Source organism: Mustela lutreola, chromosome 10, assembly GCF_030435805.1.
Source record: "Mustela lutreola isolate mMusLut2 chromosome 10, mMusLut2.pri, whole genome shotgun sequence".
NCBI classification, from domain to species: domain Eukaryota; kingdom Metazoa; phylum Chordata; class Mammalia; order Carnivora; family Mustelidae; genus Mustela; species Mustela lutreola.
The window spans coordinates 64,889,366-64,912,216 of NC_081299.1; the positions used below are offsets into that span (position 1 = coordinate 64,889,366).

General features: G+C 34.3%; 1 protein-coding gene across 4 annotated transcripts in view; it reads right to left on the minus strand.

The window, feature by feature from the left end:
- Window positions 1-22,851, minus strand: part of USP33 (ubiquitin specific peptidase 33) — a 53,952-nt gene that overhangs the window by 11,496 nt on the left and 19,605 nt on the right. For 2 of the 4 annotated variants that reach the window (XM_059135888.1, XM_059135886.1), the window contains 14 exons: window positions 22,494-22,646; window positions 19,207-19,309; window positions 18,299-18,368; window positions 15,930-16,043; window positions 12,278-12,356; window positions 10,216-10,633; window positions 7,566-7,706; window positions 6,164-6,279; window positions 4,727-4,899; window positions 4,528-4,622; window positions 3,757-3,790; window positions 1,605-1,650; window positions 982-1,162; window positions 203-329 (listed from right to left, as the gene is read on the minus strand). In XM_059135888.1, the coding sequence (XP_058991871.1) occupies window positions 203-329; window positions 982-1,162; window positions 1,605-1,650; window positions 3,757-3,790; window positions 4,528-4,622; window positions 4,727-4,899; window positions 6,164-6,279; window positions 7,566-7,706; window positions 10,216-10,633; window positions 12,278-12,356; window positions 15,930-16,043; window positions 18,299-18,368; window positions 19,207-19,309; window positions 22,494-22,646 (1,850 nt within the window). The remainder of the gene's footprint in view (window positions 1-202; window positions 330-981; window positions 1,163-1,604; window positions 1,651-3,756; window positions 3,791-4,527; window positions 4,623-4,726; window positions 4,900-6,163; window positions 6,280-7,565; window positions 7,707-10,215; window positions 10,634-12,277; window positions 12,357-15,929; window positions 16,044-18,298; window positions 18,369-19,206; window positions 19,310-22,493; window positions 22,647-22,851) is intronic. The other 2 variants (XM_059135887.1, XM_059135889.1) reach the window with 2 other exon arrangements.

Here is a 22,851-nt window from a genome sequence, read left to right on the forward strand (position 1 = left end):
AACTAAATGATTTTAAGATTTTCCTAAGAAAAGATCATTTTGCACATAACCTTTCAATCTACTCACAAAATGAAATGAGAATGAAAACAATTTCTATCTTTACTCAGCGATACATTTTGAAAGTCTTAGAAGTTATAACCCCAAAGTGAGATGTTCTTCCACATTTGTCAAAATAGCCTACCCATGAGAATTACTTCCTTACCTATAGAAAAGAACATAAGCTTCTGCATTTTGCACAGTAGATTCTGAAACTTCAGTGACACTTTGATCATCAAATTCATACCAGTGATGATTTAAATTGTTTCGGCAGTAGGCAATATAGTGTCCACCTGAATTTGAATTGAAAACATTTAAATAATTTCAGTAATACAAAATTAACATAAGAATTAAAGTACTTTTTAAAAAATTTTTTATTTATTTGAGAGAGAGAGAACGTGCACAAGCAGGGGAAGGAGCAGAGTGAAAAAGACAAGCAGACTCCCCACTGAGTAGGGAGTCCAACATGGGAGCTCAATTCCAAGACCCTGAGATATGACCTGAGCTGAAGTCAGACGCCTAACCAACCGAGCCAGCCAGGCACCCTAAGAAAGAAAGTACTTTTTGAATCCTCAGTTCCTAGCAGAGACTGAGATATAGCAAAAACTATGCTCATATTTTTTCTAGTCTGTATCCTCCTACCACCACTTTAAATGAAAATAAGGACAAAAATACAAACTTAAAAAACCAGTGTAAAAATGATCATGTTAAAGTCCTTATTAAATTTTATATAAAATATAATTTTCAGTATTTCAAACTTCATAGCAAAATTATTTAATTTCCTAAAATTTTCTGCATGTTTTTAACAAACCAAAATAAAATAAATTTTGAAATATCTATTTTTACATTTTTCCTTTTATTTAATCAAGTCTTATTGAAGAGATCAATTCAGATGGTTACTTTTTTTAAAAAAATCTAGACATATGTCAAACCTAATATACTTACTACTTGCAGTTCCATGATGACAAATGACTGACAGAAGATCATAGGTAACAATCTGAACTGGACTATCCTTAGCAAGAAATGGCTGAAGATCCAGACCTTCCAGCGGAAATGAAACATGGGTACTGATTTTGGTGGAAAACATCAGTTCATGTCTGAATCTTTTAAGATGGATGCACAAAATCTAAAAGATAAAGATTATTTAAAATTCTATTGTTTTGTATGCTAAGTAAAGGAGTCTATTAAATATAGACATTGAATTAAATGTCAAGGTTAAACATCACCCTGCAATTATGATAACCTGATTCCAAAGACATTAAGATGTAGAAATGGTGAAACCTGGTACTTCCTAATAAGTCACAGCTATTTGATTTTCTAATTTTATATTGTATAACCTTTAAGATCCTACAATGTCTGATTAAACTATGTTCAAAACAGTTTTATAGATAAGGGCACTTATTTGCTATGTAACTCAGTATCTCAAAAGTGGAAAATCCTAATAGGGTATATAAACACAGCAAATGGTCAATAGAACCACTCCATTCTTCAACAACACTACATGGTACCATGTTACTGTTTAATGTTCCTACAAGATAAAATAAGTTTAATTATAATAAAGCCCATACCTCAGGAAATTTTTGTACTTTACAAAACTTTACTCCATTCCTTAACCTGGGGAGGACAAAAAGAAAACAAATTTAAATTTAAATTTCCCATATGAATCTACAAAAGCTTTAGTATTTTTAATTTTTTTTAAGTATTTTTAATTTTTTTTTAGTATTTTTAATTTTTTTTTAAGATCTCATAACCGTGAGATCAAGAGTCAGACACCCAAATGCCTGAGCCATCCAGGCATCCCCAGTATTTTTAAATATACAGCAAAATCTTTTAGAAAACACAGGGACAAAAATGCTCATTATTGAACTATGCTACCAATTTAAAAACACATACTAATGAACATTGGAGTTCCTTATTTTTTAAAAAAATACTTAAACAAGATTTCAGTAATAAAAATTTAGGGACTTGTTAATTCTTTGATGACAATTTTTTTAAACAAATGTACTACTGTTATGGCCTGGCTATGTCTTTATAACATCCAGATATCAAGTAAAACTGGGTAAAATAGAATTCCAATTTTACAGAATTGGTTGGTCAGGTCAATATATTTTAACTTTTTTTTTTTTTTTTTTAGTTTTTTTTATTGTTGTTTTTAAGTAATCTCTAAACTAAATATGGGGCTTGAACTGATAGCCCCAAGATCAAGAGTCCCAAGCTCCAACAGCTAAACCAGCTGAGCGTCCCTGTAATTTTTGCTCTTTTTTAAAATACATAACCTTTATTCTTTTAATTTATTATTTTTAATTGAAGTATAATTGACATGTAACAGTGTATTAGTTTCAAGTGTACAATATAATGATGCACTATTTGTATACATTGAAAAATGATCACTACAGTAATTTTTTAACAACCATCACGACATATAGTCACAAAATTTTTTTTCTTGTAAGAAAGAAAATTTTTCAGATCTACCCTCTTACAAACTTTCAAATATGAAATACAGTATTATTAACTATTGTCACTATTGTGTACATCACATCTCCATGACTTAAATTATAACTGGAAATTTCTACCTTTTGACCCTCTTCACCCATTTTGCCCTTTCCTCACTCCCACTTTGGCAATATAATCTTTATTCTTAAATGTGGGAACACATAACTTGAGTTCAAGGGTGGTTATTATTAATGATCAGTATTAATGTACACTTGACAGATACCTAATTTGGATTTGGGGTAGATGCAAGGTTCTGTTCCATCTTCACTATTACCTTTTTCCTAGTTCATGTTTTCAAGGAACATTCCCCCTCCAGGCCAACTCCCTCTTCAGCTATTAGCTACAGCTTCCAGACAAACTAATGCATACTTCCCAATTCATTAGAGGTAGTTTTTTCTTGTAGAAAGTACATAGCAGCCTTTCATCCTTATTGACCAAACAATATACCATTCCATTTTGTCATGAGAACCAAAACAGATCAACGTTTCCCTGGAGTTACTGCTAAACAGCCAGGTGTTTGTTATCATGAAGGTTCTAGTTTTTATTAGGACACCATTATTCTTCTATTATAGAAATTCAGAGAAATTTCCCAGTTCACACAAATATATCTGTCTTCAATTCTCCACAATTACTTTTCTTTTCTGACCACCAAGAAGCCTTATAAGCTTGAATTTATTACAGGACATTTAAAAGGAAACTAGCAGATATAAAGAAATAATACTGTACTTTTCTTAAACTTCTATTCAGCCCTCATACAACAGGTACATCAAAGTTGGCATAACATTTCTGAATTTTCTACAGATTTGAAACTTGGACCTTTATTGTCACTCTGACTTCCTGAATCTAGTCTGTTAACATGGTAGTTCAGAAGAGAATATTGCCTTATTTATAATGGCAAAACTTATATAATGAAAACGTATGTTACATATCCTAGTATATCTTTTATACCATAGTTAGAAAAGTTTTATGTAAAATTACATACATAATTTATCTCAAAATATATATCAACTTTTTCATCTTAGATAAGTTGATTAAATTTATCAAACTTTTACCTCAAATTTGTTTTATAGAACAACCTGCCTTTATTTTTACTAGGACAAAACTTGCCAGCCTTCATTTTACTAAATAAGATGCAAAATTCACTTGACATACCCAATTCAAATGAACAAGAAAAATACCATTTATAATACAAAACATGAGATTCAGAACACCGTCAATGACACTCACTTTTTGCATTTTTCACAACTGTACATATTGTCACCTGGAAATAGAACAGATCTGGTCATTCCTCTCAAAATAAAAGTAAGTTATTTTCTTTTAGTTCTGCAATTCTTGGGGTCTGCCACATGCTGATTTTGCAGCACAGTAGCACAAGGCTCACATTTTTAAGTCTCTGCTCAAGAGTCAGCTCATGATGTTTACTTTGCCTAAAATACCCTCACCTCACTCTCTTTTCAACCCTGAAGGCCTAACTCAAGTAACATCCTTTCCATTTACTCACTCAACAGACTTTACTGCCTGCCTGTTACATATCCCAGCAAGGTGCCAAACACACAAGAACAGTGGTATATCTTAAATATTACGGAGGAACTCAAAGTACTCCACACATACAGTTCTTTTATATGGGTTGAATTTTCCCTTCTTTGACTCCCAGAGCAGTTTTAAGACACCTCACTTACATACTGTCTTACACTACAGAAATCTGTATAAATTATTTTAGGATATGACTTACGTTATTTATGTTACCATGGTAGGTACTGGCAACTATGCTGATATGGGCAAGTACTATTTAAGCCACCTTAAGACTTAGCTTCTATAAACACATTTTATATAAATATAAACATAAAATATAAAATATATAAAATAAATATATAAATATAAAATGTATTAATATTTCATATAAATTTTACATGATTTTATATAAATATAAAATGTCCCACTAGTATTTTAGATCACCCACGACAATTCAGCCATAGTTGAAAACTGTTTCATATTTACCTTTCAGTTCATCTCTGGCGAAGAAGGCAGCAAGACAATCTTGCAAGGTTACTATTGGACCCCAAAACCAGCTAGGAACACATGAGACAACAAACCTGAAACATTATTGACAGAAAAAAAAAAAAAAGCAAGTGTTCTGCCAGTACAGCAGAAACAGCAGTTTAAACAATCAATTAATATAAATAAAATGCATACATACCTCTTCACATATTCCATGAAAAACGCTATCCACCCTTGTGGAGCATATGCTTCGCCACATGATCCTGCTTTGACTATAGAAGTTGGGTGACTGGATGAATGCAGCTTAGCAAGGTCTTCCTTGCCAGGAATTGGCAAGGACAGATCTTGAAAGGTCTCGAGGGTTACAGACACCTAAAATTGTTTCGTGTTTAAAATGGAATGAAAACAATCCAACATAGACATTTAAAAGAACAAATCTTAGACGCCCCAAAGCAATTCATAAGCAAAAAATGAAAAAATCAGTAACAGTACTGGCAACAGCAAAAATACTTGCTCTGAACCAGGTGCTGTTCTAAATTTAATCTTCACATAATAGCTCATAAGGACACTGTGGCATAGAGAAGTACATACAGACACTACAGACTCAGTACCAAACTCTTAAACACTACTACTGCATTTATTTTTGGAAATGATCTCTCATGATAGTTTATAAATGTTTTTTTAAAAAGAAATAAAACCTGCCATGTAATTTTTATTTTTTTATTTTTTTGAAAGATTTTATTTATTTATTTGACACAGAGAGAGATCACAAGTAGGCAGAGCAGTAGGCAGAGACAGAGGAGAAGCAGGCTCCCCGCTGAGCAGAGAGCCTGATGCGGGGCTCGATCCCAGGACCCTGAGATCATGACCTGAGTGGAAGGCAGAGGCTTTAACCTACTGAGCCACCCAGGTGCTTCTGCCATGTAATTTTTAAATAGCTGAAAACATTTCAGCATGATTCCATTTAAATATTTGGTATCCAAATAGCCTACATTAAAATGATCCTACTGAAAGCCCTCAGATTTGACTTAAGTACCTAATACAGTAATTGAAAACTTATTTTTGAGGGTTTGTTTTTTTTTTGAGAGAAGTCATTTCATACTCCTTAATTCTGAGATTTAGAGATATGATTTAAAAACTCATGATTTTAATTTATGCTCAGGTGTATGAATCTGACACTATCTTTATTATCTGAGTCCTAATCTTAACAGAGGAAAATATTTATAAGCCAAACCACCAAATGTAGTACATTCACAGCCTTGTGCCTGCAAATAGAAACAGTTTCCCAGCATATTAATTTTGCCAGCCTTGGGAGAATATGCATGTGTTATACACTGTTGCTGAGCAACACATCACCTTTGTATGTGACCAGAGATGAAAAACTGAATTAATTCTTGTTGCTAATGCATGCCTGTCCAAAGACAGGTCAAGACCCATATTTTCAAAATGATGTTGCTATTACTTCTAAAAACACAAATTCTACTCCTAGAATTAATTTATACTGATGTAAACAGAAGAAAGGAGAAGCAGCAAGGAGAAAAAAAATAAACTTTTCATCCCATTTGTCAAGTTTTTGTTTTGTTTTAAAGAGCACTTGACAGAAATTCCCTGTGTATTATAATTCCCTCATACTCACCCTGTCACAAGTCAGACACTGCACTGAACTAATAATTGTTCCATCAAATATGTCTGAAATAACACTTCGGTATTTCTTGTGCTGTTTTTTCCTCTTTGGAGATGATGCAGATTGAGCTAGGATTGAAAAACAAGTGTAGAACATTTTTTTTTAAAAACCGAGGTAGTTCCTTTAACATTTTTCTCTGGAATCCCTACAATAAAATTTACAATGCTAATGAAATTCTGTCCAAATACCACTCAAGAGAATTAGTTAAAAAAAAAAAAAAAAATCCCTACAAAAAACCAAGATGAACTAGAAGGTGTTTGATCTCCTCAGCTCGACTTCAAACAGAATAAATTTTGCTTTTACTTATTTGTTTTTGCATCCAAGTAAGGCCTTATTTGAAGAAAGGATTCTATAATTAAGTTTTGAGAGTTTCTTTATATATTCTGGACACAAGTCCTTTGTCTGCTATGTGACTTATAAGTATTTTCTCCTAATCTTATCTTTTCAATCTCTTAATAGGGTCTTTTGCCAAGAAAATTTTTTATTTTTTCTTTTATCGATATTGTTTTTGATATCTTTAAAAAACTTTCTAACACAAGGTCATGAACACTTACTCCTCCTTATGTTTTTTCCTAAGAGTTTTAGAGTTTTACATCTCATAATACTGGAATTCTCATACATAGCCAAGTGGGAATGCAAAATTATACAGCTATCCTGGAAAACAATTCCATATAACATTAAGCGTAAAACCAATGTAAAACCCAATAAGCCCTTTCTGGATGTTTCCTCTATACAAACTTACATTCACACAAAAAACCTGTACACAAATGCTTATAGCAGCATTCTTCCTAATTGCCAAAAACTGGAAACAGTTCAGATGTTCTTCAGAGTGAATAAATAAACAGTACTATAGTCCTATACAATGAAATACTACTCTGTAATAAAAACGAACTATTCAGACGTGCAGCATGACTATATCTCAAATGCATTACACTAAGTGAAATAAGCCTATTACAAAAGGCTATCAACTGTATGACTACATTTATATGATATTCCAGAAAAGGGAGAGCAGTAGTACACGGAACAGATCAAAGGGCTAGGGTTTGGGGAGGGGTGGGAGAATGATCTGATTACAAAAAGGTAATATAATGAAATTCTTTGGGAGTGTTAAAACTCTTCTATATGCTGTTTGTGGTGGTGGTAACAAGAATCTATGTATGTGTTAAAATTCAGAACTCTACACCAAAAGAGTGAATTCTACTCTATACAAATTTGTGCCACACACACACACACACACACAGATTTCAAATCATGGTTGTATAAAGTTATGCTGTGAATTTTAAAGTATTGAATATTTCATAATTAACACTTTATATTATCAACGCAAAGGAATCTGAGTAACTGAAACTTCTACCTTTTTTGTGTGTGGCTGCCAATCCTGGCCACAAATTGCCTGATTTAGGAGGGCTTGCTGATAAACGTGGATTAACACCTTCATTTGATGGGAGGATCTGTGATGTAGACAGGTCATTCAAATGGACATCAGTAATGTATTCTGTAATATTTAAAATTTGTATTATTATCTCAAATAGTAAAACTATCCCACTTGTCAAATAATATTAATTTAAAGGTTTCTTCATTTGAGATTTTGAACACAACTCACATTAACAAATGTCAAATGAAATATTTGATAGACCAAGTCCTTGTTAAGTAAAGTAACAGTAATTTTCCACCTAGGAATCCAAATAATGTATGTAACACCCTACTGCTGTAGGCAATTCAGGAAGTGATCAGTGGAAACATAAAGCCAAGATGATTGCATTTATTCTTACTTAGTATCTTTTAATATTTGTGACAGTTTTTTAAAAACTTCAAAACCATACAGGAGGAAAAAATGTCATTCTCTCAAATGAACATTATAATCAAAATCTAAGAAGAAATTTAGGCATAAGTAAGAACAAATTATTTTATTCTTACTGGGATAAAAGAAAATACATTCCTTTATTATGAAAGGGGCTTCTTTTGAAGAAAATTATGAATCAGGAAAATAAAAGCTTCATGACAGCTATCTTTAGAGTTTGCTGTTGGACTCTAAGCACATAACACAGATTCCAGGGCAAGGGATTGTGCTCAATTAGTATTTGAGTGAGGAAAAGAGAATTGTTCATGAAAGATCCTAAAACAGAATGACTTCAGGGATTTTTCTAGATGCAAAATAAGTGACTTTATTACTTACACATAGGGCATTTCTCATGATTTCAACCATGACTAAAATAAAAAAAAAAAAAAAGACTACTTAATACTGGCGGAAGAAAGGGTAGGAGACTCACTCTAGGACTTCCTGAAGAGAACAAACGTAGTATTATCAAGGACAGGGATTGGCAAATGTTTCCTGTAAAGGACCTGATAATAAATACTTCAGGTTTTGCATGCCATATATGACTTTTGTCACATTTTTAAAATCAGGTCTTTGTAAAATGTAAAAACTCAGATCCCTGACCTAAGTCATCAATTAGTCACTGTGTATAAGAAGTTCTGCTGTGGCACAATAAAGAACCACTAACTCCCTTAAACAGGCTTTTGACAGGATGGACTGAACAGGAGTCCACAGCAGCCTAAGTTAAGTCTTTCAATACTGACAGTTCATGTATTTACTGACTAAACAACTTCTAAATACATTTAAACTCCAAACATAGCCCACTATAATTTAGGAGCCTAACATGTTTTCCTGACGAGAACACATTTATGTGCTGTACATAGGTGGAACAATTAGGATTCCCGTACTCAAGGAAATATCCTTTTCCTCAAGGAATTTTGGGTTCATTCAATACCTAATAAATTGTTTAGTAGTTTCATTCATTAGAAATTACAGAAGAGGGCGCCTGGGTGGCTCAGTGGGTTAGGCCGCTGCCTTCGGCTTAGGTCATGATCTCAGGGTCCTGGGATCGAGTCCCGCATCGGGCTCTCTGTTCAGCAGGGAGCCTGCTTCCCTCTCTCTCTCTCTGCCTGCCTCTCTGTCTACTGTGATCTCTCTCTGTCAAATAAATAAATAAACTCTTTAAAAAAAAATTTAAAAAAAAAAAGAAAGAAATTACAGAAGATAAACCATTTTATATTACTTATCTGCCACTTATTTTAAAAGATCAGATAGTTTAAACTTCTGATGGTTTTTTTTAATGTACTTTAAAAAACTGAAGACCGGGGTGCCTGGGTGGGTCAGATGGTTGAGCATCTGCCTTTGGCTTAGGTCATCATCTCCAGGTCCTGGGATGAAGCCCCGTGTCGGGCTCCCAGCTAGGCAGAGAGTCTACTTCTCCCTCTCCCCCTGCTTGCCCAATCTCTTTCTTTATCTCTCTCGAATGAATAAATAAAATATTTAAAAAGAAGAAAACAAAACGAAGCAAAGAACTAAAGACCACATTAAGCCAGATAAATTAATTCCCCAAGAAATGAAAGTAAAATGCAAAGCAATCCAACTCAATTACCTTTGGCCAGATGGCCACTTGCTCTTTTCGAAAGAACACTGGCTAGTATTATGATATAATTTATCATAACAGGGTTCATTATAGTTAAACTCTTACATCAAAACATATGCCAAATATTTCATAGCTGATATGACTCCAATGACAACAGTCTAAATCGAAAAGTATGAAAGATTACAAAACTGCAATTTAGGTTATTGTGCTTCTTGCCAGGATCTCAACAGAATCTGCATAAAATGACATTAACACTCACATGCAAATATTGCTAACTCTACTAACTGAAAGCCCAAAAGTAACCACTATATAATTCCTTTCTTCAAACTGAATTATACAATGTAATATACTGCACACAAATTAAGCTAAAGCTACTAATCAGCCTATTTTGTTTTTATTATGCTAAATATAAACTATTAACATGTAAATTAGAAATGTGTTCTGATTTTACTGAGATGCCATGCTGATTCCCCCCCAAACATCAGAAATCAGTGAAATTACAAATATATTCTTAAATACAAATATCCACACTTGCAACACATGGTCTATGAATGAAGCACTACCATTTTCAAAGTATTAAATTGTCACCTGAAGCTCTGCTGTGTATTTGCACTTTGACAGTTTCCTGGTTGTTCAAATCAACTGTTTCAGACACAGAGTCTCTATCTTTATCTAATTCTCCTTCAGAATTTACTTTATTAATCTTATTGCACATCTTCTCTTTTTGCCAATCTTTTGCCATTTCAGAATTGTTCTCATCATCCTGAATCAACATTGTTGTTTCATTATTATCTTCAGAAAAGCCTCTAGAGCCATTTTCATTTTCTGCTTTATCACTGCTGCTACAAGATTCACAGGATTGAAAATCTACATCTGATTGGCTCTTGTCTTCTTCCATGGTCTCCTCAGTCGTTATAGTTTGAGGATCTTCCTCAACTTCCATGACCTGTTCTTTTAACTCTTCATGAAGCAGATCCATTAAACATCGAAGGAATTCTTGAGCATCCTAATATATAAGGGACAAAGATTATTACCATTTCATTAAAAACACGTGCATGTAGAAATGTAAGAAAAAAATACACAGAATGTGCTTATCAACAGATTTCTAAATGTGTAGCATTATGCTGAAGAAACACCAGGCATTGAAGGCATGGGAAGCGCTAAGTTCTAAAAAGTTATATAAATAAAACAGAAGTAATTTAAAAATGAAATATGAGGGTGCCTCGGTGGCACAGTGCATTAAGCCTCTGCCTTCAGCTCAGGTCATGATCTCAGGGTCCTGGGATCAAGCCCCACATCGGGCTCTCTGCTCAGCAGGGAGCCTGATTCCTCCTCTCTCTGCCCTCTGCCTGCCTCTCTACCCACTTGTGATCTCTCTCTCTCTCTGTCAAATAAACAAATAAAATCTTTAAAAAAAAAAAAAATGAAAGATGATGTAGAGGTCAGCTTTTAGTACTGCTGCTACTTTTAAAAAATGGAGAAGGTATAAAGAAAACATGGATTTGCCTAATAGGATAATTAGAATTCAGAGATGTCCTAAATTCAAATATTTTATAAGTTTGGCTTAAAATTAAAGTTCCTCCAATCTTGTGCTGTACCTCAAAGGAAAAATCCGTGATCAACCTAGAATGCTTTTTGAAAATACAAATCTGTGGGTACAGGAATATACAAAATGGGTGAGGGGGAATGGAAGGTATAGGCTTCCAGTTACATAATGAACTAGTCATAGGGATGAAAGGTATAGCACAGAGAACACTGTCAAAGGTATCATAATAGTGCTGTATGGCAATAAATGGCAGCTACACTTGTGATGAGCACAGCACGACTATGTAATATCATCGAATCATGACACTATACACCTAAAAAAATGCAACACTGTGTGTCAGTTACACTTCAATTAAAAAAAAGAAAAGAAAATACAAATTTGAAGACCCAACTTATATGTACCAAATCAGTGTCTGGTGATCCAGGAATGTGCACCAGAAAAAAATCTAAAGGGAAGAGGTATTGTTTTGAAAAAGAAAAACATGTGAGGGCCAGGTGTTAACATTAAAGGAAACTATATAAAGCTACAGATTCAGCCATCAGTACAACTACAAAAAAAAACAAAAACAAAAACAAGTAAATGAAATAAATTAAAGCCCAGAAACTGACCCTATAAAATATTAATGTAAGCATAAAAATTAATAAAGAATAAATTTTAAAAATCAGATAAGAAAATTCTTAAATCTGTAGTTTGGTACAATTAGTTAACTCTGTGAAAAATTAAATTTGGATTGTAACACAAAATAAATGACAGATTAGAGAATTAAATATTTTGAAAAATTAAGCATTAAATATAGGTGAAAATTTATCTCTAGATGTGTTACTTTTTGAAGCTAAAATCACTAAAAGAGAGACATATTTATCCAACACAAATTTAACAATTTTTAGAAAAGTATAAAATTACAAGAAAGGTAGAAAAATATAAACTAAAAATATGAGAACAGATTATTCTCAGTAAATAAACACAAGAAGTGATGACCTAAAACAATGGATAAATAAATTACAAAGGAAGAAATACAAATAACTACATAAAAGATAATGCATAATGGCATTTTGCAAACTTATTAAAGATTAGTGTTATGAATGAAAAAGAATAAAGACTTACCTGCTGAGAATAGCCCCGAAATGTTGGATTTACTGTTTTAATTCCTTGAAACAGAGTAGTGGGCACAACAGATCCTGGCCTGAGTAAGAAAAAATTTTAATGAGAAATTTGTGACTTTTACTTTCCATTTCAGAAATTAAGCAATCAAGAATTCAAGCTGTTAAAGTGTTTCCAAAAAAATCACTAAAAATTGCTCAGTACTATGTTGCATAGGCTCACCAAAACAGCTTACTAATAATACTCAAAATACATTTTATTGTTCTCCACCCTAATGAAATGGTCATGCTCTCCTATGACTTTTCAAAAATACTTGTAATTACTTAAAACAAAACTTTAATTCCTTAAAATTCCGGGATAATAATTAAGATAAATGTACACAGTACATTGTCTAAATAAGATTTTTTCTGAATTCCATGTGTTTTTTAAAGATTTTATTTATTTATTTGACAGAAAGAGACACAGTGAGAGAGGGAGAAGCAGGCTTCCTGCCAATATGGGGCTCAATCCCAGGACCCTGAGATCATGACCTGAGCTGAAGGCAGATGCTTAACAACTGAGCCACCCAGGCGCCCCTGAATTTCACATTTTTATTTGAGTATAGCTGACTTAAGATTTTAAAACCAGCATCAACTAACCATGAAAACAAAAATGAAAAGCCAACCAAATTATGAGATTTAACCACCTTTAGAATTTCATACTGACAAAGTTTAAAGTACAGATTCAGGTCAAAGAATTGCACACAGAAAGGGAAACCATCAAGAATACAAAAAAGCAACGTAGCAAGTGGGAGAAGGTATTTGCAAATGGTATATCAAATAAGGGGCTAATATCCAAAATAAATAAAGAAGTTATACAATTCAACACACAAAAAACAATCTAGATTAAAAGATGGGTAGAGGACCTGAACAGACATTTTTCCAAAAATATACAGAGAGCCAACAGACATATGAAAAGATGCTCAATATCACTAATCATCCAGGAAATGCAAATCAAAACCACAAGGAGGTATCACTTCATACTGATCAGAATGGCTAGTATCAAAGAAAAAAAAAAAAAAGAAAGAAAAAACAACAAGTGTTGGCAAAGATGTGGAGAAAAGAGAACCCTCATGCACTGTAGGTGGGAGTGTAACTGATGCAGCCACTCTGGAAAACAGTACAAAGGTGGGCGCCTGGGTGGCTCAGTGGGTTAAGCCGCTGCCTTCGGCTCAGGTCATGATCTCAGGGTCCTGGGATCGAGTCCCGCATCGGGCTCTCTGCTCAGCAGGGAGCCTGCTTCCTCCTCTCTCTCTGCCTGCCTCTCTGCCTGCTTGTCATCTCTCTCTTTCAAATAAATAAATAAAATCTTAAAAAAAAAACAAAAACTGAAAATTGAAATACCAAATGGTCCAGTAATTCCACTACTGGGTATTTACCCAAAGAAAATAAAAACATGAATCCAAAAAGATAAATGCAACCCTATTATATAGCATTATTTACAATAGCCAAGATACAAAAGCAACCCAAGTGTCCATCCATAGATGAATGGATAAAGATGTGGTATATACACAATGGAATATTTATTCAGTCACAAAAAACGGTAAGATCTTTTCATCTGTGACAATATGAAAGGTCCTAAAGCATATCATGCTAAGTGAAATAAGTCAGAGAAAGACAAATACCAAATGGCTTCACTTACACGCAGAATCTAAGAAACAAAACAAATGAATAAAACAAGCAAAAAAAGGCTCTTAAATATAGAGAACAAACTGGTGGTTGCCAGAGAGGAGATGGGTGAGGGGAATGGGTGAAATAGATAAAGGGGATTAAGAGGTACAAACCCCAAGTTATAAAATACATTAAGTCACAGAGCGAGAAGTAAAGCACAGAGAATATGTTAGTAATATTGTAATAACACTATATGGTGACAGATGGTGTGAGCATTAAGTAATGTACAGTCAATATGTTATGTACTTAAAACTAGATAAATTGTAAGTTAATTATACTTCAATTAAGAAAAAGAAAGAAAAGCTATTCTCTTTTCCTATCAAAACAAAAATTAAAGTAGTAACAAATTTTTGTTTCACTTAAGAAATGTTCTTATTAGGGGGTCACATATCTTGAAGAAAAGTGAGGCATTCAGGAATATAAGAATGTTAAAACTTTACTAATGAAATTTTACAGTAGAAATCATTAAGATCTCAAACTCTTACAAGGTTTATTTTTTTAAAAAGATCTTTATTTATTTATTTGAGAGAGAGAAAGCATATAAGCAATGGGAGTGGCAGGCAGAGGGAGAGGGAGAAGCAGGCTTTCTGATGAGCAGGGTGTCGGATGCAGGACTCTATCCCTGAGCAGAAGGCAGATTCTTTTTTTTTTTTTTTTTTTTTTTTAAGATTTTATTTATTTATTTGACAGAGAGATCACAAGTAGGCAGAGAGGCAGGCAGGGACAAGTGGGAAGCAGGCTCCCTGCTGAGGAGAGAGCCCAATGCAGGGCTCGATCCCAGGACCCCGAGACCATGACCTGAGCCAAAGGCAGAGGCTTAACCCACTGAGCCACCCAGGTGCCCCTGAAGGCAGATTCTTACCCAACTAAGCCACCCAGGCACCTCTTATGAGGTTTGTTTTTTTTTTAAAGATAATTTTGGTGATTGTTTTCTTACAGGAAAGGTTGAGCAGTTCTTAGAAACATTTAAAAAGAGGGGCAGCTGGGTGGCTCAGTGGGTTAAAGCCTCTGCCTTCAGCTCCGGTCATGATTGATCCCAGAGTCCTGGAATTGAGCCCCGCATGGCATCGGGCTCTCTGCTCAGCAGGGAGCTTGCTTCCCCTTCTCTCTCTGCCTGCCTCTCTGCCTGCTAGTGATCTCTGTTAAATAAATAAATAGAATCTTTAAAAAAAAAAAGAAAAAGAAAAGAAACATTTAAAAAGGACTAATGGTAATGGGCACCTGGGTGGCTCAGTTGATTAAGCGTCTGACTTTGGTTCAGATAATGATCTTGAGGTCCTAGCATTGAGCCCCACTTCAGACTCCTCACTCAGTGGGAAGTTGGCTTGTCAACCTCTGCCCCGCCCCCCACTCTTACTCTCACTCTCTCTCTCAAATGAATAAAATTTAAAACAAAACAAAATGGACCAGGGTGCCTGGATGGCTCAGTTCATGACCCCAGGGCCCTGGGATCAAGCCCCGCATTTCCCATTCCCCCTGCTTGTGCTCTCTGTCTCTCTGTCAAATAAGTAAATAAATATTTTTCAAATAAATAAATAAATAAAAATTTATAAAAGGACTAATGGTAAAAGCAATTTTCTGAATGGTCCTAAAACAAAATTAGTAAACTATAACACTAATTATTCTTCTAATGCTACACTTTAGAGCAAATAAATGTGAGAAAAATGAACATTCATGTAAGTATCTATGGTCTGATTTTAGCATTGTCAGAATGCCTACCCCTGCATTAAAACTCAAGCATCAGTAACAGCAGCTTTAGCAGTTCAACATTAGATGTCCAGTCCTGATACTTCATTTGGCTCTTCAGTTTGAAATATAACATGCCCTAAAATGAACATGTCTCAAATCTACTTTTTTCAACTCTATATACATGCACCTCCATCCTTTTAATATTTGATATTCATTTAAAAACATTAATAAAGAGAATAAATACATTAAGTACATACCTGCTTTTATGCCAGAGTTCTGTCATCAGTTTGAGATAACTTTTGCAAATGGCTGGTTTCTTATCTGTTCGAGCTAGTCCTCCACAATGAAGAAAAAACTGTGTCAAAGGTGGACTAATTAAAAAAAAGAAAGAAAGAAAAATGTTAAAGTGGAATCAAAGCTTAATACTGACTGACTCCCAAGCATTCAAGGAATAGGCAGCACATAGAGCCACATACCTAGGAATTACTTTGCTTCCTTTTACAGCTTCACATTCACTTCTTCATATTCATGTTCTACTCATTTAAATCAAATTTGACCCCACCATATCAGACTCCTCAATGGTGCCAGATCCAGTCAACACTTTTCATTTCCCTCTTAATAGCATTATTTACAGATGACCTACCCCTTATTCTTCAGCAACTTGCTTCTTCTGAACAATGATGAATTTTTCTACTTTTCTTCTTTACCTCTGGCAACTCTTTTCCCTCTTAATTGTTCTTTTTGCTCTTACCAGATATATAACTATCAAGGTTCCTCAGCACTTGATCTTATGACTTTTCCTGTCTTCCCTATATATTCTTCTCCTGGGATGACTTTAAATTTTCATGCACATGCCAGACAGTCAAATTTGTGAAAGTCTCATAAATTTCAAAGTCTCATCTAAACTCCAGATTTATATCAAATACCTAAATTTAACATGATCAAAATTTAACTTTCAAATCAATCTAGTCTTCCTCTAAGCTTCTACATCTCAGTAAGTGATACTACTATCTATCTGGTGGTTCAAGTTAGCAACTTAAAAGGCAATACCGTCTTTTATGAGTGTGATTAGCTGGAGGGAAACTCTGTGAGTCTTTTCAAATAGTTACATGAAACAGATTGGACAAAGGACCAAACCCTGACCCAGAACAAACTGGCTATCTTAAAAAGATATTCCATGCAAGTGGAAATAAAGAAAGAATGGATAGCTATATACTTATATTACACAAAGCAGACTTTAACTCAAAGCTGTAACAATATATAAAGAAGGGCATTATAAAATGATAAAGGGATCAGTTCATCAAGAGGGTAACATTTGTAAATATTTATATACCTAACAGAGGGCCAGCTAAATATACAAAGCAAGTATTAACAGATCTAAAGGGAGAAATAGGGGCGCCTGGGTGGCTCAGTGGGTTAAGTCTCTGCCTTCAGCCCAGGTCATGATCTCAGGGTCCTAGGATAGAGCCCCGCATCGGGCTCTCTGCTCTGCTGGGAGCCTGCTGCCCTCACCCCCTGCCTGCCTCTATGCCTACTTGTGATATCTCTCTCTCTCTGTCAAATAAATAAAATCTTTTAAAAAAAAAAAAAAAGGGAGAAATAAATAGCAATTCAGTAACAGTAAGGGACTTCAATACCCATCTTTAACCTTCCAGACAAAAAATAATGAAACACTGGACTTGAACTACATATTATTAGACCAGATGGACTTAACAGTATCTGCCTTTGGCTCAGGTCATGATCTCAGGATCCTGGGATCAAGTCTTGCACTGGGCTCCCTGCTCAGCAGGAGGCTTGCTTCTCCCTCACCCACTCCCTCTGCTTGTGTTCCCTCTCTCACTGTCTCTCTATCAAATAAATAAATAAAAACTAAAAGAAAAGGAAAAAAGAAAAAAAAAATCTGAATACTGTGACTTTTCCACCTAGTGAAAAGAGTAAAATATTTTCATAGCATCCCCTAACTAAAAATAATTTCAGAAATTAGTTCAAGCTCATGTTCTACATGTAAAAACAAATAACTTGCTCAAAGACACACAACTACCTAGGGTCTAAGCGAGAACCAGAAGTCTCAGGAAACTACAGACATGAATAGAGTAACCCCACTGGGAAAACAATGGATTATGTCCCAACCCAGATTCCTGCCTACTCTACCTTGAGGATTAACAAGAAAGGAAAAAAAAAAAACTTTTTCAAGACATTTACATAGTTTGTTAATCCACATAATTTTATAAATGGGATCATTTCAGAAAGTAAGATGGAAGGAGAGGAATGCATTGAGGATGGTGAGAAAAGAACAGCCAAGGACTTATGGGATCCTGTTGGCTAAGGAAATTGAATAGAATTATTATTCTTTCTTATATCACCATTAATGTATATTTCTTTCTTTTCTCCTCTCATTTTCTTTTCTTTTTTTTTTTTTTAATTCCTTAAGCATACTACAGCAGCATGGTTTCCTCCCATCCAAGTACTAACCAGACCCAACCTGCTTGGTTTCTGAGATCAGGCACAATCAGGATGGTATGCCTGTATACTAGCAGCATGGTCATCTGCTCAAAGAATGACTTCTTTTTGTCTTCCGCAAAGAATGACTTTAAGAAAGTTATACAAAATTAATTTAATTACTTACCAGTTAGAAAGAGCCTGCAAAGCTGCATTCATATAACAAGTATTTCCAATATTTTTCAAACCTGTAAGACCTATTTAGAAAAATCATAAATTATGTTATCATTCAATAATGCAATGACTTAATTTTATAAATGTTTACCAAATATGTAACTATATATGGTACTTATTATGGTTCCCAATCTATGCTAAGAAAATACAAAATAGGGACAGTGACTCAGTGAGTTACAGCCTCTGCCTTCAGCTCAGGTCATGATCCCAGTGTCCTGGGATCAAGCCCCATATTGGGCTCTCTGCTCAGGAGGGAGCCTGCTTCCTCCTCTCTCTTTGCCTGCCTCTCTGCCTACTTGTGTTCTCTCTGTCAAATAAATAAATAAAATCTTTAAAAAAGAAAATACAAAATAGGAGTGCCTGACCGGATCAAATGGTGGAGCGTAAGACTCTGATCTTGGGGTTGTGAGTTTGAACCCCATAATTTTTCCAAAAAATTAAGAATTTTAAAAAATACATTATGAAAAAGATTTATTAATGGAAATACAAAATAACAACTTGAACAACTCTGACTTCAGGCTTGTACAAGTGTTAATTTTCAAATAATTATTTAAATACGCATTTAAAAAATTAAAATTCCCTTGTATCAGTTACAAAACACATAATTTGTACTATATTATATACAGATAGTTTATACTAAGAATTGTGGGCTTTGGTAAAGTGATGTCAGAGAAACCAAGCATCATTCAAAGTTATCAGTCTACTTTCCTTGCAAATACAATAATATAAAACTAAATTCTTTTTTGGTCATCAACATCAATAGAGTCCCTTTCACTTCTGGAATTTGAAATTTTCACATTACACAGTTTCCTAAAGAAATGGGTAGTGCCATACAAAGGAGCGACAGGAGAATTATTTTACCTCTTGCCTTAAGTTCATCTTCTTCTTCCACTTCTATGTCCAAATCATCAAATACAGCAACCAGAGGAGTTTTTAATGTTGTATTGCTCGGTATTTTAAAATCCTTCATAAAAGAAAAGACAGCCAACTTGAAAAAATCTTTTATGTAAAAATTTTTTTAACTTTTATCTCATATACATCTACAGTCTAAAAGTTAAGAGATGTTATTTTAAAACTATTAAGAACATACTCTGGTATTACTAATCAGAACAAAATTTATACTTATATCAAAAAAAATTTACATTTGTAACTTGAAAGCAGTAAGGATTTACACTAGGTAAGAGCCTGTCACCCTATATTAAAATATGTACTTGAATTCAACAAAGCCACTTGTGACTTTTCTGAATTTAAACACAATTAATTCAGTGAATTCCAATCCAATTCAGTGAGATCACATCACGGCTAAAAGAAATCTAAGTGGAATACCCTACACTGTCTTCTCAAACTTCTTTAACTTTTCACAGAAAAAAAATACTTAAGTTATTCTATTATAACACACCAACTTATCTTTAGACCTACAATCTCTCCTGATCACTTGCTACCTTACTTATTTTGCATCCTTTTGTTCATATGAAATAGTGCACTTGTTTTAAATAGTAATAAAATGTTCCAGAATTAATTTTCAAGTATTGGCTTAACTCAAAGGTTACAACTGTAACTCAAAGGTTACAACAAAAGAAAAACTTTGATCTAAATTTTAAAAATTGGGAGAGCTCACATAAAACTCAGATTATGCAAGTTCTCTTATAACAGATGATCAAACCACAGTGAATCCATTTAGCAACACTCAGATAAAGGAAGAAACTGAAGAAGGAGCATGCACTTAGCATGTGCTCGGCTTCTCCAACTTATTATAGCCTTATTCCACCTCAACAATGCATGCATATGTACTTTCATACCCACCCACTTTATACATTCACCTTACTTTCCTGTTATCTGTAGATACTGAACATTTGAGTTGGCCCCATAATCTCACTTAGTTATATTTAAGTACAGAGACTTAAAAAAAATCACTTAAAATTTTACCTCCCAGAAAAAACTTGCACTAATGACATTTGAATGGTTTCCAATATTATTTTATAATTAATACTCTAATGAATTGGATTCAAATAGCATAGAAATTTTATACTAAAAAAAACTGTACAAATAACATTTTTTCTTCTGAGTAATTTCTTCAACAATGGGATCAGGAAGTTGCATGAAATTAAATTTATGCCTTTGACTGATGTTTTATATATATATCTCACTAGAGAATTATTTACAAGCCATCAGAAAAGTATCAGTATATTTATCCAACCAGGTTCAACATTTATTAACATTTCATTGGATGAAATCTCAGGATGCCTGGGTGGCACAGGAGGCTGAACTATGGACTCTTGCTTTTGGCTCAGTTTGAGATCTCATGGTCCTAAGATTGAGCACCATGTTGGCCTCTGCACTCAGCAGAGAATCTGCTTGGGATTCTCTCTCCCTCTGCCTCTGGCCCTCTGCTTGTTCTCTCTCTCTGAGATAAATAAATAAATCTTTAAAAAAAAAAAAAAAGAGTATACAGAAATGTCAACAGACAGGTGTTTTAACTTACTTAAGTCAGGGATGATTATTTTATTAATGTGTTTTTACTTATATTTCGTTTTCGTGAACCATCTGCACTTATTTTTTTCAACCACCTTTGAGCACTACCCTTATAAATTGTTATTAGTTCCTTATGGGATTACACTCTATTACCACATTTAGTTAGTAATGCAAGAATGTTCACACGAATTTACTTTCGGGGCACCTGGGTGGCTCAGTTGGTTAAGCAACTAACTGCCTTCGGCTCTGGTCATGATCCCAGAGTACAGGAATCAAGTCCCACATCAGGTTCCCAGCTCCACCAGGAGTCTGCTTCTCCCTCTGACCTTCTCCTCTCTCATGCTCTCTCTCTCATTGTCTCTCTCTCAAATAAATAAATAAAATCTTTTTTTAAAAAATTTACTTTCGGGGCGCCTGGGTGGCTCAGTGGGTTAAAGCCTCTGCTTTCGGCTCAGGTCATGATCCCAGGGTCCTGGGATCGAGCCCCACATCCGGCTCTCTGCTCAGCAGGGGGCTTGCTTCTCTTCCTCTCTCTCTCTGCCTGCCTCTCTGCCTACTTGTGATCTCTGTCTGTCAAATAAATAAATAAAATCTTTAAAATATTTTTTAAAAAATAAAAATTTAAAAAATTTTAAAAAAATTTACTTTCAAACTATCAAGGAATCAAAAAAACACCACATTTCTGAATGATAAATATCAGTGGGAAAAACAGTAATGGTAATGTGGTGATTTACCCACTAGAGCCATTCAACAGTAAAACTAGAAATGCAGCAAGTTAAACCTTCTCTAAAATCTAGTCATTTTAGTTATAGAATGTGTATGGTGAGCTACTTTATTAGCATAAATGCCTACTATCAAAATATGATAAAGATACAAAAGAAAAATAGAAGAGTCTGTATCAGGGCTCCTGGATGGCTCAGTGGTTAAGCATCTGCCTTCAGCTCAGGCCATGATCCAGGATCCCGGGATCCTGGGATCAAGCCTGGTCTCATGTTCTCTGCTCACCGGGAAGCCTGCTTCTCCCTCCCCACTCCACCTGCTTGTGTTCCCTCTCTTGTTGTCTCTCTGTCAAATAAATAAATAAAATCTAAATTCTCAAAATTAAGTGACCAATCTTTGCAAGCCCACACATATTTTGGAACCAAACGTGAATGCTAAGCTTTAAGATATCCTACCTGGTTTTTGATAAATTAGTAAAATGTTCCTAGTAATATAAATGGGGGTAGAGAAGGGATAGAAATAAAAAAAGAGCTGAATTCGTATTTCTAATTCCCTATCAAAGGCCTGCCCTCTCTCCTAGAACCAGATTGCTAGTAAAAGATATACTTTTTTATAAAAAAGTATACTTTTTTATAGAAAAAAATATACTTTTTTATAAAAAAGTATACTTTTTTATAGAAAAAAATATACTTTTTTAACCTTTTTTTTTTAAGTTTTAAAACACAACAGGTGCTTTTCCATCTTTAGAGAGGTGGGCTTCGATCTTACCATAACCTGTTATTCTACAAAAGAACAAAGGCTAGCCTTAGTGTTTCAATCAAGAAAAAAATGCATATTACATAAATTTTTCAAGTACAAATTAGGTACAGTTGTTTTAAATTTCAACTACATGATAAATTCTGAAATCACTACCTGAAAATGTATGATACTTTAGTTAAATAAAGTTAGATTATTACCTGGACATTGTTTTCTTGTGTTTGCTGAAGTGATCTTATATGAGGCAAAGAAGGCTGAGTTCCTAATTTCCTATCCAAAAATACTTCTTTGCTGCAAGCATAACACCATACTCGAAGAGTGGTAAGGTTCACAGTTAGATAATGCTTTGTCTCCTATATAATTTCACAGGAGGGGAGAAGAGGAAACAAAATTAGAGAGAGCTGAAAACATTTCAAAAGATCATATAAGGGGGCACCTAACTGGCTCAGTTGGAAGCATGGGACTCTTATCTCAGTGTCATGAGTTCAACCCCCATGCTGGGTGTAGAGATTACTAAAAAAATAATAAACTTAGGGGCAGCAGGGTGGCTCAGTGGGT